Source organism: Propithecus coquereli, unplaced genomic scaffold (assembly GCF_000956105.1).
Source record: "Propithecus coquereli isolate 6110/MARCELLA unplaced genomic scaffold, Pcoq_1.0 Scaffold3, whole genome shotgun sequence".
Taxonomy (NCBI): domain Eukaryota; kingdom Metazoa; phylum Chordata; class Mammalia; order Primates; family Indriidae; genus Propithecus; species Propithecus coquereli.
In genome coordinates, this window is record NW_012148618.1 from 11,849,912 (window position 1) to 11,868,145 (window position 18,234).

Below are 18,234 nucleotides of genomic sequence, written 5' to 3' on the forward strand. Positions count from 1 at the left end.
GAACTCCTGAGCTCAAACAATCCGCCCGCCTCAGCCTCCCAGAGAGCTAGGATTACAGGCGTGAGCCACTGCGCCCGGCCTTCAAAGTCTTTAACACTATACTTTGCACAGAATAAGTGCCTACTACATGTTTTCTGCATTGAATTGACAATTGTGTATATGAAATCCATAATCTAAGACTGCTCTACCCCTTTATTCATTACCTTACTTTCTACTTCACAGAAAAAAATGGAACCCATCAGGTAGAACTTCTAAACTTCCTGCTATTAAAGAAATAATCTCTGATTGTTTAATAAATTTTTTGACTGAGTTTTTCTAATGCATGTTATCTACTTTAGAAGCTAAGAATTTGGAGAATGAAGAGAAAGACAATCCTATGGAAGAAGGGGATTCTGAAATAAAAGCTGCAGAGAAAGGTAACTGAATTAGTTAAGGAGATAAATGGGCAAAAAAGCCCTTCTGTTCTGTTTGTATATTTAGGTGAGATTAAGTCAGATAGAATTTTGAGTAAAAAGACAGATGATTTTTGTGGCAACATTCTAATGTATCCATTCTGGATATTTTTTTTCTTTTCAAAGAATTAGAACAGCTGAAAACTGAAGAAGAGGAGCTTCAAAGGTCAGCCTTCAATCCAAGTGTTAGAAAATGTAATGCTAAACTCCTGACAGCTAAATGACTTCCTGCCTCCAGAGACTGACAGAATTGGGGACATGACTCTTGACTAAGGCTGACTCAGGGCTTCTGCTCCACTTTGAATTGGACCCTAGAGGCCATCTTAGTCAACAATATTTTCGAAGCACTTATTGTTTGAATACTATCAGTGTCCTTTTAAAGAAAATAAGCCTGGCATTAAACTGCTTTTATATTTAAGAAATATAAAAGGAAGGTATATATTTCTTAGGCTTATGACTCTTATTTAACTGTAAGACAAAAAGAAAGTAGGCCGAGAGTGGTGGCTCTCACCTGTAACCCTAGCACTCTGGGTGGCTGGGGCAAGAGGATCACTTGAGCCCAGGAGTTTGAGACCAGCCTGGACAATGTCGCAAGACCCTGTCTCTACAAAAAATAAAAACATTAGCCCAGCATGGTAGAGCATGCCTGTAGTTCCAGCTATTCAGGAGGTTGAGACAGGAGGATTGCCTGAGGCCAGGAGTTCAAGACCAGTCTGGGCAACATAGCAAGACCCTGTCTCTAAAAAAAAAATAAGAAAAAAACAAGCCAGGTATGGTGGCATGCACCTGTAGTCCCAGCTACTCAGCAGGCTGAGGCAGGAGAAACACTGGAGCCCAGGAGTTTGAGGCTGCAGTGAGCTATGATTGCCATAGCCTGGGTCACAGAGTGAGACCCCATTTCTAAAAATAAAATAATTTTTTAAACTAAAAATGTAATATTTAATAATTATCTTAACATGTGAACCCCAGGGATATCTTCATGGATCCAAATTTGAGAGACAATGATTTACACCTTTCCTAAGTAGACCCACTTCTAGATTAATGCTTATCAAAAAAAAAAAACTAATAATGTAGAAATAGATGCCATATACCTGCATTATTACCTCATTGGGGAGCTATCTAGCATGTGAATTATTGTTTTAAACCTTTTAGATTAATAGTCTGAATTCTCTAACAAAGGCCTTACCTCTATATGAATACCTGCTTTTATTTGCAGAAATCTCTTAGAACTGGAGGTACAAAAAGAGCAGACACTTGCTCAAATAGACTTTCTGCAAAAACAAACAAAGAGAACTGAAGAGCTACTGGATCAGATGAGGTAAGGAAAAGCAGGTGTTGCTAGTTTCTGTCTTATCCTGTGCCTTAGTGGTTGTCTGGAGGAGTTGATATGTTTTTAATGTGTTGCTGTTTTTAACCTATAGTACAGTGCAGCCTCAGAAAGACAATATACTCAACACTAAGCGGAAAATATACAGAGTTGGAGAACTATGAGATTATAATTTTTAAACATTTAACACTTTATATTGCATGGACTTGGATTTTTCTGTGGTAATACAACTCGAGATTGATCTCTTATTTATTTCAAAAGTATAAGTTTGTACATTTACAATATTTGAATTGAAATATTGTCTCCCAATCTAGTGGAAAAACATCAATAGCTGCTGTTGGTACTATTTGGGTGGTACCACTTCTCCCTCTTCTTTTATCTTAGGAAAAAAAAAAATTCTTTTCTTATCTTGTTTATCTTTCTCCAGCCTGTCTGAGTGGGATGTCATTGAGTGGAGTGATAACCAGGCTGTATTCACCTTTGTTTATGACACAATAGAACTCACCATCACCTTTGGAGAATCAGTAGGTGAGTAGCCAAAGTGAGATAGTTCCTCTGAGAGAAAAATGAATGGCTAAACTCACTAAAAATTCAAATGATAACTTTTTTTTTTTTTTTTTTTGAGTTGTCTCACTTTGTTGCCCAGGCATGAGGACAGTGGTGTGATCATAGCTCACTACAACCTCAAACTCCTGGGCTCAAGTGATCCTCCTGCCTCAGCCTCCCTAGTAGCTGGGACTACAGGCATACACCACCCCACCCAGCTAAATGATAACTTTTTTTTTTTTTTTCTGACAGAGTCTTACTCTGTCACCTGGCTAGAGTGCAGTGGCATCATCATAGCTCCCTGCAACCTCAAACTCCTGGGCTCAAGAGATCCTCCTGCCTCAGCCTCCTGAGTAGCTGAGTACAGGTGCGCGCCACCATGCCCAGCTAATTTTTCTATTTTTTGTGGAAACAGGATCTCACTCTTGCTCAGGCTGATCTCAAACTCCTGGCCTCAAGCAATCCTCCCACCTCAGCCTCCCAACGTGCTAGAATTAGAGGCATGAGTCACCACCACTAGCCTAAATGATAACTATTGACACAATGAGAACACTGCTGAAAATCTTAAAAGAGTCAATTGCTTTAGTGATAATAGAATTTTATTTTATTAGATAAAGAATAAAAACTGCAGCTAGTGAATATTGCCCTTTGTTGAATTATATTAAATGATAAAATTTTTTTTTTTTTATTTGGAGACAGAGTCTCACTCTGTCTCCCTGGGTAGAGTACAGTGACATCATCATAGCTCACAGCAACCTCAAACTCCTGGGCTCAAGCAATCCTCCTACCTCAGCTTCCCGAGTAGCTGGGACTATAGACACATGCCACGTCGCCTGCCTAATTTTTCTATTTTTAGTAGAGATGGTGTCTCACTCTTCCTTAGGCTGGTCTCAAACTCCTGAGCTCAAGCAGTCCTCCCATCTCAGCCTCCCAGAGTGCTAGACTGACAGGCATGAGGCACCGCGCCTGGCCATGTCAATAGTTATTTCTAACCTTGATGACTACAATTACATTCTAACTGATCTTTATGGATCTTCCTTTCCTCTCCAATTCATTCTCCTCCCTATAACTATAACGATAATTGAAAATCTGATCATGCACCTACTACTCTTAGGCTAATGAGAAAAATACTTAATATAGCCTATAAAGCTTTGCATGAATTGAATTTTTCTCATTTAACTGACTCATCTTTTATTATTAATACCTTCCTACCAATTCTCTACATGTTGGCCATAATAGACTTCTTTCATTTCCTTAAATGATTATGGTCTTTTATGCTCAGTCATATTCCATCCTACATCAAGACCTTCATGCTGATGTTTCTTATGCCTAGGAGCTCTTTCCCTGCTCTTATAAATTCCTACTAATAATCCTTAAGAGCTAAGCCTTAGCTAAGTTTTCCCTGACTCTTCTTTTACCTATCCCCTCTGCCATTTGCCCTTTTATATGTCCTCATTGCTTCCTGCAGTTTTCCTTGATAGTGCTTATCACAGTTTGTAATTCCCAGTATATTTATTAGTACAGTGATCTGTGTGTCCCCTTAAGTTGTAAGCTTATTGAGGGCATAGGTTGATCATGTCTATTTTTATCATTATGGTATCCAAAGTGCCTAACATATAGAAAATATTTAACAAAGAGAAAAGAATTTGAAAGACGGGAGATAACTCTGGAGTCTAGAGGAGTGAGCATCTATCCTAGCTACCTAAAACTTATTACAGCAATGCTAAGAGCATAAATCATTTTTATTCTATTTGTACAAGGATAGTAGATGTGAGGAGGTCATAGCCATTTTCCTTATATGATTCCTGAAAATCAAATTATCTTTGCACAGAAGTTAGGGGTTATAGGAGAAGGCCTTATCAAATATAACTGTGTACTGCAGTTTAAATTTCCTTCAAAGGCCTACCAATAAATGTAGTTGAGCAGTATCAGGGGACCCTTTACCATATTCAGTATGATATTATTCAAGGATAAACCTTCAATTGCCTACTAACAAAATCCCTGCTACCCAGAAGGAGTAGGATTCTAAATTACTGAGGTGTTTTTTTTTTTTTGAGACAGAGTCTCACTCTGTTGCCTGGGCTAGAGTGCCATGGCGTCAGCCTAGCTCACAGCAACCTCAAACTCCTGGGCTCAAGCAATCCTTTTGCCTCAGCCTCCCGAGTAGCTGGGACTACAGGCACACCCCACCATGCCCAGCTGATTATTTCTATATATTTTTAGTTGTCCAGTTAATTTCTTTCTATTTTTAGTAGAGACGGGATCTCACTCTTGCTCAGGCTGGTCTCGAACTCCTGAGCTCAAACGATCCACCCGCCTCAGCCTCCCAGAGTGCTAGGATTACAGGCGTGAGCCACTGCACCAGGCCTAAACTACTGAGTTTTATGTGGCTTAAAATCAGTAAAAATAAATACTATCCTTATTCCGGTTTTTCCTAGTTGGTTTCTGTTTCCTGGCAAAGCCCGACAGGAAGATTGTGGACATGAATTTTCAATCTCTGTTGGATGGTAAGTTCAAACATTTAAGCCTCTAAAAATTTGTTGGTGATTTCCAGGTATCAATTGTCCCTTAAGAACTCTTTCACATACTAGGTTAAATATAAACAATAATAATAATTTGTCCTTAGAAATGTGTATTAGATGTAAAACTGGGTAATATTCCAAATATTATGTAGGTTTTAAAAGAAATTATTTATTATTATTACTAGGTCTTGAGCAATGATTAATAATACCTATTTCCGTAATTTAAAAATCACCACTGTGAACACTTAGTATGTATTGGACGTGTGTATTACTTACATTAACACTATAATTTAGTGTTATTTATTCCCCATTTTGCAAATTATGAAAGTACAGATCAAAAAAATTAAGTGTTGTGCTTGGTATCAGTTAGTAAACAAAGCCAGATTTAAACTCAGTTTTATGTTACATTAACCAAGTACTATTCTGTATGTGATAAAGGCTTGAGTTTTTGTAGGAATGTCTTATGTTTACCATATATGTTACAATCGTGTTTGAAAATAAAATTGGAGGATGATACTTACGTACCTAGTAGTTTGAGGATATTTCTACCTTATATAATAGGGTGTTTTTTGCTTATATAAAATATGTGAATAATAAGTAATACCCTGCTTTTGATTTTTTTTTTCCTTTTCCAGAGGATAAAGCTCCTCCTTCCTCCCTTTTAGTTCATAAGCTTATTTTCCAGTACATTGAAGAACAAGAATCTTGGAAGGAGAAATGTACAACACAGCATGAGATACCCAAGGTAAAAGTCTGATTGAAGTATTTAAAGGAAAATTTATGTTATTTTCCCTAAAAGCAGAACTGAAATTTTATGTATATAATGGTGGATCCTGAAATGATAAATATATTCAATTGTTTAACTTCTTAGGGTTCTTTATAAAAGAGCCACTAAACATTGAAGTGTTTTCATAATTTCATGAATTTTTTTTCCCTATTTTTTCTAGATGCTTCAAGAACTCTCACTGGCAGTGAACCATTGCAGACTCCTTGGAGAGGAGATTGAGTTTTTAAAGAGATGGGGACCAAATTATAACCTGATGAACATAAATGTGGATAATACTGAGTAAGTGTATTAGTTCCCTAGGACTGCCGTAACAAAATACTACACATCAGATGCCTTAAATCTGTGGTCCCCAACCCCTGAACCTCGAACCGGTACTGGTCCCTGGCCAGTTAGGAACCAGGCTGCACAGCAGGAAGTGAGCATAGGGAGAGTGAGCAAAGCTTCATCTGTATTTACAACCACTCCCCATCACTCGCATCACCACATGAGCTGCACCTCCTGTCAGATCAGCTACAGCATTAGATTCTCATAGGAGCTCCAATCTTACTGTAAACTGCACATGTGAGGGATCTAGGTTGCGCAGTCCTTATGAGAATCTAATGCCTGATGATCTGAGGTGGAGTTGAGGTGGTGATGCTAGTGCTGGGGAGCAGGTGCAAATACAGATTATCGTTAGCAGAGAGGTTTGATTGCACAATAAATGTAATGCACTTGAATCATCCCAAAACCATTCCCCCCGCCCTGGTCCATGGAAAAATTGTTTTCCATGAAATTGGTCCCTGGTGCCAAAAAGGTTGGGGACCACTGGCTTAAACAACACAAATTTATTGTTTCACACTTCTGGAGGCTAGAAATCTGAAATGGAGGTGTCATCAGGGTTGGTTCTTTCTGAGGGCTGTGAGAGGGAATTGCTTCCACGCCTTTCTCCTAACATCTGGTGGTTTCCTGGCGATCTTTGGCATTCCTTGGCTTATAAATGTATAACCCTGATCTCTGCCTTCATTTTGACATGGTGTTCTTTCATTGCACATGTCTGTGTCCAAATTTTCCCCTTTTTGTAAGGACACCAGTCATATTGGATTAGAGGCCCACGCTACTCCAATAAGACCTCATTTAACTAATTACATCTATAAAGGTCTGATTTCCAAATAAAGTCACATTCTGAGGTTTTGGGGAGTTAGCACTTAAACATAGAATTCTGAGGGAATACAATTTAACCCATAACAGTAAGTAATTAGTTAAAAACTTATTAAATTAATATATTGTGTTAATATGTTTCATGACTAATAATGATAAAACAATTATTATAATACCTTGTTCCAGATGTTTTACCTTGTTCGTTTGGTAAGGGCAAGAAATAATGTCTACCTAATTTTGGCATGCCAGTGTAAAAAGAAAATGTATTTGTGTTTCAGTCTAGTTTTGTTTTACATTTTTAATTATGAATCTTGTCTTTTACAGATTGAGGCTTTTATTCTGTAGCTCTGCAGCATTTGCAAAGTTTGAAATAACTTTGTCTCTCTCAGCCCATTATCCATCTGTACCATTGCCTTTCACCATTCAAAATCACCTTGGGAACATTGGGTGAGTAAAGGGCCAACAGGATAAGACTCTCAGCTACCTTTTCACCTTTTTTATTTTATTTGAAAGATCCCTCGAAGTGGTCAGCAAATGGATGGACCACAGTGAGAGCTAAATGTCAGTTCTGACTTCGTTTTGAAGAATTGTTCTTAAAGTCAGTGACCTTCATTGCTATCTCCATTGGATGCTGGAGACCATTGGTCTATTCTTTTATATCTGCTTCACTTTTTAAACACTTCTACGTGGAACAGGAATCAAGAAGGGAAAAATCCTTTATAAGCTTAGCCCAGATCACATATAAACAACTTCTATGGCCTTAAAAACAGAATAATCACTTGAAAAGCTGTGCAGTCAAAATACTTCTAAAAATATCTCATTCCTACTAGGATTTGATATATTTTGTGACTTTTTAGACATACTGCTGACAGATTGGAAGATGGCAGAGTTTAGAATTTGCCTACTTTAAATCCGTCAACAAACACCAACACTAGATTTTTATAGCCAGAGAAAGCTGTTAGGTCAAGATACCTCAGGAAGCTAAGACAGGAAGATTGCTTGAGTTCTGGGCTGTAAGTGTGCTATGCTGACCAGGTGTCTACAGTAAGTTCGGCATCAACATGGGAACCTCCCGGTAGAGGGAGTTGAGGGGGTGGGAGGGTGGCGCCACCAGTTTGCCTAAGGAGGCGTGAACCAGCCCAGTTCAGAAACAGGGTGGATCAAAACTTCCATGCTGATCAGTAGTGGGACCATGCCTGTGAATAGCCACTGCACTCTAGCCTGGGCAACATAAAGATACCCTGTCTCTAAAAACAAAAGTGGAAAACCCACTTGTAAAATGCTGCTAATCAGAACATATATTCAGAGCAACTTGAATCTATGCTCCCGGGTTGCAGTTCTCAAACTTGGCCCAAATAAACTCCCTACTTATATTAAAAAAAAAAAAAAAAGATACCTTACAATTGCACACAAAATTGTTTCTTTTTTTTTTGTTTCTTCTTTTTTGTACTTAGCCTCTTGGCTCAAACAAAATTGTTCCTTAGACCTTGTTTTGGAATCCCATTTCAAACTGGACAGTCTGGTTATTCCCAGAAATGCCCATGTACACTTCTAGGAGACTGAGAAACCGTACCCAAGAACATAAAATTCCACTGAATTGGAGATAAGTATAAGATTCCAGAAAAATTAACATTTTGTTCTTTCCAGCCAAGACGAAATTGCTACCATTCTATCTAAAGTGCCACGGGAGGACAACTACCTGAAGAATGTAGTCAAGCAAATTTACCAAGATCTGCTTCACGACTGCCATTTCTTCCACTAGACCCATGGACTACAGCTCTAACAATCAACTAGAATGTACTTAATGACATTATGTCAGGGTCTCCATTGGTCTGTAACCTTTTTCTTTAGGACATAGACGCCCTAGTAAAATTCCTTCTGATGATGTGATAGTTATTTCGTATGGTTAGTTTTTAAGTCTTTACAGTCAGGAATGAGAAAAGGCCTCAAATAGTCTGTTACCAGCTTTTGTATCTTTGTACCAAAGGTTTAAGTAGTAGGACACTTAGGGAAATTTTCCCTAACTAAAGTAGGGCTCTCTGCTTTAGTACAAACCCTAAGGAGTAACTTTTAAGTTTAAGAGGAGTTGTTACCAATGACAAAAACATTAGCCATTTTTCCATATATAGAGCTTTAATTTTTAGGTGGCCTAGCTTCTGCCCAGCAGATATTTCTGGAGTAGAGACACGAGTGTCTACAAACTATTCTTCTTCCTTTTTCTCCATTTCAAAAATGCTATTAAGAGAAAGCAATAGTATTCAGCTATTGCAATGGTTGCCATCTTTTTTTGAGGACTGCCTTTTGTTCTATAATATCCATTAATGTTTGCTTAATAAGTATAATTTTTCTAGGGAAAGTTGATTCATTTGGGTATAGTATACGTATGTAAATATATTAATGTTTTTTGTGTTTGTCATGTAATAAGGAGAGGTATATAGAAATTCATGTAGAGATACAATATAGAGAGATAACCTTCAGCCTAGGCAGCTTACATCTTTCTGAAGGATACTTTAGAGCAAGATTCTCAATCTTTTATTAAATAATGACACTTCAAACAATAGCATATCCAAAACACTATCAGTTTCTGGCAGTAATAATAAAATAAGAAACTTGCTATAAGTATTGGTTCCTGAAGCCTCATATACAAAAATAGTATCCACTGATTATTAAATGAGCAATATTATCTATGAGGTAGGCAAAAAACTTTCACTCAAACTTTAGTCAAATCCTAATCATAATAAATTTTGTTTTATATTTAATTCTAAACTAAAATATATTTACATTTTTAAAGTAATTTATCTTAAAATTTTGCTTTACACTTTAGGATTAAAGTCTTATGGGTACCAGGAATGTTATCTTCCCTCTGGATTGGTTTTTACTTCTGTGCTATACATCAAAAGATCACATGGACTTTTAACCTTCAAAAGTCAACACAAAACTCATTTGCTATAAAAATCAAGATGTAGATGTTCCCTATTTCCATAAACTCCTTGGAAAAACTTTAAAGTCATCAATATGGTCTATTTCTATGGAGGTTAAGTTAGCTTTCTTATTAGGGTTGTTTTATTTCTTTTCTATAAGTCTAAACAGTAGAAGTTTTGTTTTATTCATTTCAGTAACCTGGAACAACCAGCTCCAAGAAGGATTTGGCTTGTAATGATGGTCTCTACTTTCTTGGATTTGTAATATTAGTTCATAATTGTAATATTTACCTAGCTATTTGTGTTTTTCTTTGTTCACAGTATCGGCTATTTTCATAAATTTTTTGGAAGGTTTTCTTCACTAACTGGAAAATAGATTATTTTTGCACTATTAAAATGTATTACTTGAAATCTTTTGTAAGTAGTATTTCTTTATGAAGTGAAGAGTATTTTAGCATGTATCCAATAGACCTTTGAAGACATACCAAAGAAACCTCCCTCTAGGTCCACTTACCTATTTGAAAACTAAGATAGGATTAAGATATGTCAGGACCTTAATGTAAGAACCAAGTACAAACCAGAGTTAGCCCTATGTCTCTGAAGCACAGTAAAAGAAAACTATTTTGAGGTTCCTCAGGAAACTATCAGTTCTCTGAGCTAATGCAGTGGTTCTCAAAGTGTAGTTCCCAGATTAGCAGCATCAGCCTCACCCCAGACCTACTGAATCTGAAACCCAGGAGTAGGGACCAGCAATTTGTGGGGTTTTTTCCCCCACTTTCTGTTTTTCTTTTATCAGCTTTATTGAAGTATGATTCACTCATCATAAAATTCATCATTTAAAGTATAAAATTGGATGATTTTTAGTATATTCACAGTTATATATAACAATTACCACAATCGATTTTATAACACTTTCATCACCTAGAAAAACAAATTCTAAATTGTATATTTTCCCACAATTTTTAAAGAACCAATACCCTTTTGGTATTATCCTATCTTCACATCATTTCCCACCTGACATTTCTTAAAGCTACTATTAATCTACTTCCTGTCTGGATAGGTTTGCCTATTTTGAACATTTCATATAAATGAAATAATATAATACATGGTCTTTTGTTACTGGCTTTCATTTAGCGTAATGATCAAGGTAGTCGTAGTATTTATTCGTAGTAGTAGTATTTATTCATGTCGTAGTATTTATCAGTACTTCGTTCCTTTTTATGGCCAAATAATATTTAATTGTATAGATATACCACATTAGTTTATCCATGATTAGGGCAATTAGGCAAGAAGAAGAAATAAAAGGTATCCAGACTGGAAAAGAAGTAGTAAAACTATTTGCAGATGATATGATCTTATTATATAGAAAATCCTAAGGAATTCACTAAAAAACTATCAAAACTGATAAATGGTTCAGCAAGTTTGCAAGATACAATATCAGTATTCATAAATCATTTTTATATACTCAGCAATGAACAATCCAAAAATGAAATTAAGAAAACAATTCCATTTATAATAGCTTCATAAAATTATTTAGGAATAAATTTAACCAAGGAGGTTTATGACTTGTACATGAAAACAACAAACATTGGAAGAAATTAAAACCTAAGGCCAGGGCCAGGCGCGGTGGCTCACGCCTGTAATCCTAGCACTCTGGAAGGCCAAGGGGGGTGGATTGTTTGAGCTCAGGAGTTCAAGACCAGCCTGAGCAAGAGCGAGACCCCCGTCTATACTAAAAATAGAGAGAAATTAATTGGACAGCTAAAAATATATAGAAAAAAATTAGCCGGGCATGGTGGCACATGCCTGCAGTCCCAGTTACTTGGGAGGCTGAGGCAGTAGGATTGCTGGAGCCCAGGAGTTTGAGGTTGCTGTGAAATAGGACGCCACGGCACTCTAGCCCAGGCAACAGAGTGAGACTCTGTCTTAAAAAAAAAGAAAACCTAAGGCCAGGTGAGATGGCTTACTCCTATAATCCCAGCACTTTGGAAGGCCAAGGTGGGAGGATCACTTGAGATCAGGAGTCCGAGACCAGCCTGAGCAAGAGCAAGACCCCATCTCTACTAAAAAAAATAGAAAAAATTAGCCGGGCATGGTGGTGTGCACCTGAAGTCCTAGCTACTCAGGAGGCTGAGGCAGAAGGATTGCTTGAGCCCAGGAGTTTGAGATTGTTGTGAGCTAGGTGGATGCCATGGCACTCTAGCCAGGGTGACAGAGTGAGACTCTGTCTCAAAAAAAAAAAAAAAAAAAAGAGAGAGACCTGAGCTAATACACTCGGCCCCCTGGACATGTGATACTCTGGGCCACCTCAGGGCTTTTCAGAGAGTCTCCATCAGCAAGAAGGCCCTCACCAGATGTGCCATATCAACCTTGGACTTCTCAGCCTCCAGAGCTGTAAGAAATAAATTTCTTTTCTTTATAAATTATCCAGTTTCAGGTATTCTGTTATAAGCAACAGAAAACAGACTACGATAGAAAAATATAATTGTCCCTGGATAAATATACAGATTTCACAATGTATAAGCAGATTCTGTCCAAAATCTGTTCCTATGTCAAGCTCAGAATCACAAATAATTCTTTTAACACTTTTGTGCAACTGTAAGTTCAAAGGGGTGTAACTTTAAACATTACTTGTAGAAATTCTAAAATTTGGCCAGGTGTGGTGGCGGTTTACGCCTGTAATCCTAGCGCTCTGGGAGGCCAGGTGAGGTGGCTTACTCCTATAATCCCAGCAGTTTGGGAGGCCAAGGTGAGAGGATCACTTGAGGTCAGGAGTTCAAGACCAGCTTGAGCAAGAGCAAGACCCCCACTGTACTAAAAATAGAAAAAATTAGCTGGGCATGGTGGCACATGCCTATAGTCCCAGCTACTGTTGGGGCTGAGACAAGGACGATCACTTGAGCCCAGGAGTTCAAGGTTACAGTGAGCCATGATAGCACCATAGCACTCCAGCCTGGGCTGCCAAGTGAGACCGTCTCTTTAATAAAAAAAATTAAAAATTGGGGATGCAGAGAAGTCTGCCCTGTAGCTAAATAGCTAGAGGTAGTATAGCTCTGATGTAACAGAGGTAATGGCCTGAAAAATGGTAAAATGTTTTACAAACTGTCTTTTTAAAACCCCTTCACCCTTTTTGGGAATTAAAACCTACACTCCTGCTCCAGGCCACTAATCAGAGGGGTCTGGGAGTGTTCTTTGTTTTTTTGTACTACAGAAGATGTCTCAATGGAATTGTCCAGGCAGAGGTCAGCTGGAGATGCTGTAGTTAAACAGCAATAGCCCAAAGCTGAAAAGTCTCTTTAAAAGCTCTGTATTTCTGCTTAAAGGGAGGACGATGGTACTTTAACACATTGCTACACTAGGAAAAAAATTTTTCCTTGGGGCCACAGTGTTTTATTATGAAAATAGAATAAAAAGATTTTAATTTAATGAAAAATTTGTTTATTTTTTATTGTTTTCTGTGCATGGGTTATATGCAACTTGAAAAATAGTTTTCACGGCTCCCAAGGTAGAGACGTGTGAGTTACATATGCTTCACGAGGCCCTGGGCTCAACGCTAGCGTTGAGTTAAATACAACTCACATGTCAGTTAATGTGTTAAGATGAGAATCTGCCATCCTTCTCATTTGCTGGCAGATTAATAAACTTCTCTTTCCTTTTCCTCAAACTACTTGTCCTCATTCTTTGTTTCGCCACGGGGACTAGTACGGAACTTTTGGTAACACTGAGAGATTTCATGTAGGCCTAATGAAGCCTGATAAATCACTTTTGTCCCACAACGGTGTATACCTTCTAGTGACTGTTTTTGATACCATATTTAGTTTTTCTGTAGGATAGCTTCCTAGAAATAGAGCTGTTTGTAAGGCTGGTGGCGGGCACTCCTCCCCTCCCTAAAGAAAAAAGAGAAGCCCACAAATGACTGCCAGGCTCAGCTGAGTTAAAGAATAACCACACCCGGACGTTCATCCGGATAAGAGAAGTTTCCGTCCCTGGGGTCCACAAATACCACTGGCACCTCCTGGAATTTGCAAATACCACCAGCCCCTCCTACTTCTCAACACCCACCCTAAAACTACAACAAAGAACTCCCCACTTTTTGCGCCAAAATTCTTCGCCCCAGAAAACCCCCATCCCCTAACTCTAAAACATATATAGGCCCGGTCAAAACTCCTGGGTGACGTGACTTCTTGGGCCCCACTTCTCAGGACCGTGAACCTCGCCCGGGAGCGCTCAATAAAGCCACGTTGTTTGGTCCCCCCACTCTGTCTTTCTTTCTCCTCGCCGCTAAAACTTTACATTGTTGAGTCAAAGGCTAGTTGCATTTGTAATTTTGATAGATTAAGAAGTACTAAACTTCTCTGTGAAACGATTGTATCAATCTTACTAGCAATGACTGCCCGGTTCCCCGAACTATTATTAATATAGCACATTACCAGACTTTTTCATGGTATCTTAGTATGGTTTTCATTTGCGTTTCTCTCACAATCTGTGAGGTTGAATGTCTTCACATATGTGTTAGAGCTATTTTTATCTCCTTTACTATGAACTGTCTGTTAATATCCTTTGACTATTTTTCTGTATTATTTACTTTTTTCTTATTGATTTGTAGAACATCTGTAACATAAGATAAAACTCTTTGTGATACAGGTTGCCAATTTTCCCCCAGTCTGTTTATTTTAACTTTATTTATGATGGGTTCTGCCACATAAAAATTTAAAGATATATAATCAAATGTATCAATATTTTCTTATAGTTTTTGGGATTTGTGTCATATTTAGATCGTACGGTAAGATCCATAGTTTCTCTTAGAACTTTTATTAATATTTTCCATTTATATCTTTGATCCATTTGGAAATCTATCCTAACAAAGAATGAGATATAGATCCAAATTTATTTTTTCCAGATGGCTATGTAGTCATCCCAGCCATTTATTTATTTATTTGTTTGTTTGTTTGTTTATTCATTTATCTTGAGACGGGGTCTCATTCTGTTGCCCAGGCTGGAGTGTAGTGGTATGATCATTGCTCACTGTAATCTCAAACTCCTTAGGCTCAAGCAATCCTCCCCCCTTGGCCTCCTAAAACTTTGGGATTACAGGCATGAGCCTCCTCACCTGGTCCCAGGACCATTTAATAAAGTCTATTTTTTCTCCACTGATTTGGAATGCCTCCTTTATCATATATGGAATTTCTCTATGTACTTGTGTCTATATCTGGGTATGGTAGGCAGAATAATGGACTCCACAGATGTCCACATCTTGATTTCTGAAGCTTGTGAATGTTATGGCAATAGGTACTTTGCAGATGTATTTGTGTTAAGGATTTTGAGATGAGGAGACTACCCTGCATTATCTGGGTAGGCCAGATAATGTAATCACAAGGGTCTTTATCAGAGTTAAAGAAGGAGATGTCATACTGGAAGCAGGGGTCAGAAGGCTGCAATTGTTGGCTTTGAGTGGAGGAAGGGGCCTCAATGCAAGAAATGCAAAAGCTTCTAGAAACTAAAAAAGATAAGGAGACAGACTATCCCCTTGGGCCTCCAGAGCAACATAATTCTGCCAACGCCTTCATTTTAGCCCATTGAAATGTACTTCAGAATTCTGACCTCCAGAACTGTAAGATGATAAATTTTTATTATTTCAAACCACTAAGTTTGTGGTAATTTATCATAGCTCCAATAGGAAATTCATACACTCAGGTAAATATTCTGTTCCATCAATTATCTTTTCTGTACAAGTACTTTTTAATTATTGTAGTTTTATAATATGTTTTAGTATCCAGTCAGTTTAGGCCCTTTTATTTCAGTACTTTTCTTGCTCTTGTTTCTTATTTCACCATATAAAGGTAAGAACTAACTTGTTCAGTTTGTAACAGAGTAGTCACCCCTCCTCCCATAGATATGGAAGCAAATACTGAGAGTGGGGAATATGTAACAGAGGGAATGGCCTGAAAAAAACAGCAAAAATACTTTCTGTCTCTTTAAAACATCCTCCACTCCTTTTTGAGAACTAAAACCTGCATCCCTGCCTTAGGCCAGTGGTTGGCAGGGGCAGGGTAAATCTTTTGTTATTTGTGCTCAAGGTCTCAGCCCAGACCTGATAAAGGGAGGTCCTGGGTGAAGGTCAAGGAATTGTCTTCAGCAGAGATGGGACAATCAGAATCTGCAGTTGAACAGTACTTTGTCTGAAGCTGAGAACCCATCCTTTAAAAGCTCTGTATTTCTGCTTATTGTGAAGACAATGGCATTTCTGACAGAAGTCTCCATCCTCCTTTTACTGGCAAAGTAATAAAATGTCTCTTTTTCCTTCCTCCCTAAACCACTTGTCCTCATTCTTCTGATTCAGCCTTGTGGACAAGTGCTGAGCTTTCGGTAATAAGTTTCCACAAAAATCTTATTGGCATTTTTACTGAGATCAAGTTTCATTAGATTTAAAGATCAACTAATGGAGAACTGATATCTTCAAGATGTTGAGTCTTACAAGTAGATAGTATGCTTTTCTCTTTTGTGTACTCTGTAACATCTTAGTTTCCCTCATATATGCTGTATGCTTTTCTTAAGTTTATTTATAGGCATTTTATAGTTTTGTTACTTTTTTTTTGAGACAGGGTCTTTTGACAAAGCTGTGACTAAAGTGCAGTGGCATCATCATAGCTCACAGCAACCTCAAACTCCTGGGCTCAGGTGATCCTCCTGCCTCAGCCTCCCAGATAGCTAGGACTACAGGCTCATGCCACCATGCCCGGCTAATTTGTCTATTTTTTTTGTAGAGACCGGGTCTTGCTCTTGCTCAGGCTGGTCTCAAACTCCTGGCCTCAAGCAATTCTCCCACTTCAGCCTCCCAAAGTGCTAGGATTAGAGGCCTTAACCACCATGTCCACCCAGCTCTGATCTTTTTATATTTTATAATTAGAAACACTGATATTGTTAGGGTGGAAAGCTTAGTAGATGCTCACAGAGCGGGTGGAGAAAGATTTCTCACTCAGAGATTAAGACATAAAAATAAAATTTATTTTATCCTTTAGAAGGACAGAGAATGAGAGAGAGTGAGAGAGAGAGAGAGAAAGGGTGGGGGGAGGAGAGCAGGGATACAGCAGGCAGAATCACAAAGAAAGGAAAGGAGATGCCAGCAGTGAGGCCAAGTGGCTCCCTGATTTTAAGGGTGATGAAGAGAAAAAAAAATAGTGACGGCAGTTGATAACAAAAGCTGCAGCACGTAGATAATAAAACTGCTAAGATGTCAAAGTCCGAGACTTGATTTCCTGCCTTTCCTTGGAGAAGGGATTATCACAAACGTGACTCTGTCCTCCAGATATGGTTGAGGTGGTAGCTCATTCTGTTGCTGTTTACTCAGGAACTCTGTAAAAGCAGATTCTCATTTTAATGAAAGTGTTTCTAACATTTCACTGCTAAGCAGATAATGGCAGCCTGTTTGTAACATCTATTTTTTCTGTCGATCATATTAAGGAGACAGATAACTTTTAAAAATCCCCCTTAATCAAGAATTTATGTTGAATTTTTTTCAAATGTGAGCCAAAGTTTTATTTGTTCACTTCTTACATTTGAAGTATTCTTTGATGACATCCTTGGCCTGAGATTCTTTGCCACAGTCCTTAACTACTACACAACTGCAACCAACCACTCGGGGCTTTCCCTCTCTGTCAATCTTACAGAGGCCTACCCATCCCCCTAGTTTCTTGTTGTCATCAAACTTAATTAGGTTGATTTGGCATTCAGTACAAAGGGCCTCCACCAACTTGACATACACAGGCTTATCACAGTTGGATGCAAGGACACAAAGATGGGCTCGGCACTTGTCTAAGGCTTTGGCAGCATCTCAAATTCCATGTCCAAGGCCATTGTGGATGAGGGTGGTCTTCAGCACCTCATGCAAAGCGGTATTAAAGTCCATTACACCTCCAGCAGCAATACTTTCCTTGGCCATGGTAGTGGGTTACCTGTGAAGTCAAATCTTGAACACATCCCTGTGGCAGGGCAAAAGCTATGTTGAATTTTATTGAATGCTTTTTCAAAATGATGGAATTGATTATATGATTGTTCTCCTTGACCTGTTAATATGGCCAATTATAATTATAGAATTTTTAATATTGAATCATCCTTGCATTACTCGAACAGATCACTTGGCATGACACTGCATTTCCCTTTCTGGGGTTTCCTTTCTATGCTCCACGCTGTTACTAAGATTGTTTTTCTTCAGACAAAAGGTTATGTTTCTGCTGATTAAATTTTGGACTTATTAGAGTTGCCTTTTTGAGATTTCAGATAAGTTACTGAGACTGTAGTTTAGCATATATCCAAAATTTTTCAATTAAACATTTATAAATATTCTCACGGATTGCCAATCTAACTATTAGAGGGAAATCTAGCTTGCCTTATTTCCAAGCTCTTATTGGATTGCTTTGGAGGAAAAGAAGAAAAACTGCTTAATTGGTTTAAACAGAAAAAATCGGAGATTTATTGGGATGTATGGATAACTCATAGAACTCAAGAGCAATAAGTGCAACTGGAAATTCTGAGAAATTGGAAA

The 18,234-nt window shown here is 38.1% G+C and overlaps 1 protein-coding gene and 1 pseudogene across 1 annotated transcript in view; one reads left to right on the forward strand and one right to left on the reverse strand.

Annotated features, from left to right (window-relative positions):
- The window catches only part of CASC5 (cancer susceptibility candidate 5), a 48,855-nt gene extending 40,322 nt beyond the window's left edge, over positions 1–8,533 (forward strand). Inside the window, 9 exon segments of the mRNA XM_012649225.1 lie at positions 339–416; positions 579–618; positions 1,669–1,770; positions 2,207–2,307; positions 4,764–4,832; positions 5,483–5,592; positions 5,795–5,913; positions 7,096–7,218; positions 8,419–8,533. Of these exon segments, the coding sequence (XP_012504679.1) occupies positions 339–416; positions 579–618; positions 1,669–1,770; positions 2,207–2,307; positions 4,764–4,832; positions 5,483–5,592; positions 5,795–5,913; positions 7,096–7,218; positions 8,419–8,533 (857 nt within the window).
- An 8,702-nt stretch (positions 8,534–17,235) lies between these two features.
- On the reverse strand, positions 17,236–17,631 carry LOC105814329 (annotated as a pseudogene).
- Positions 17,632–18,234: the final 603 nt, after the last annotated feature.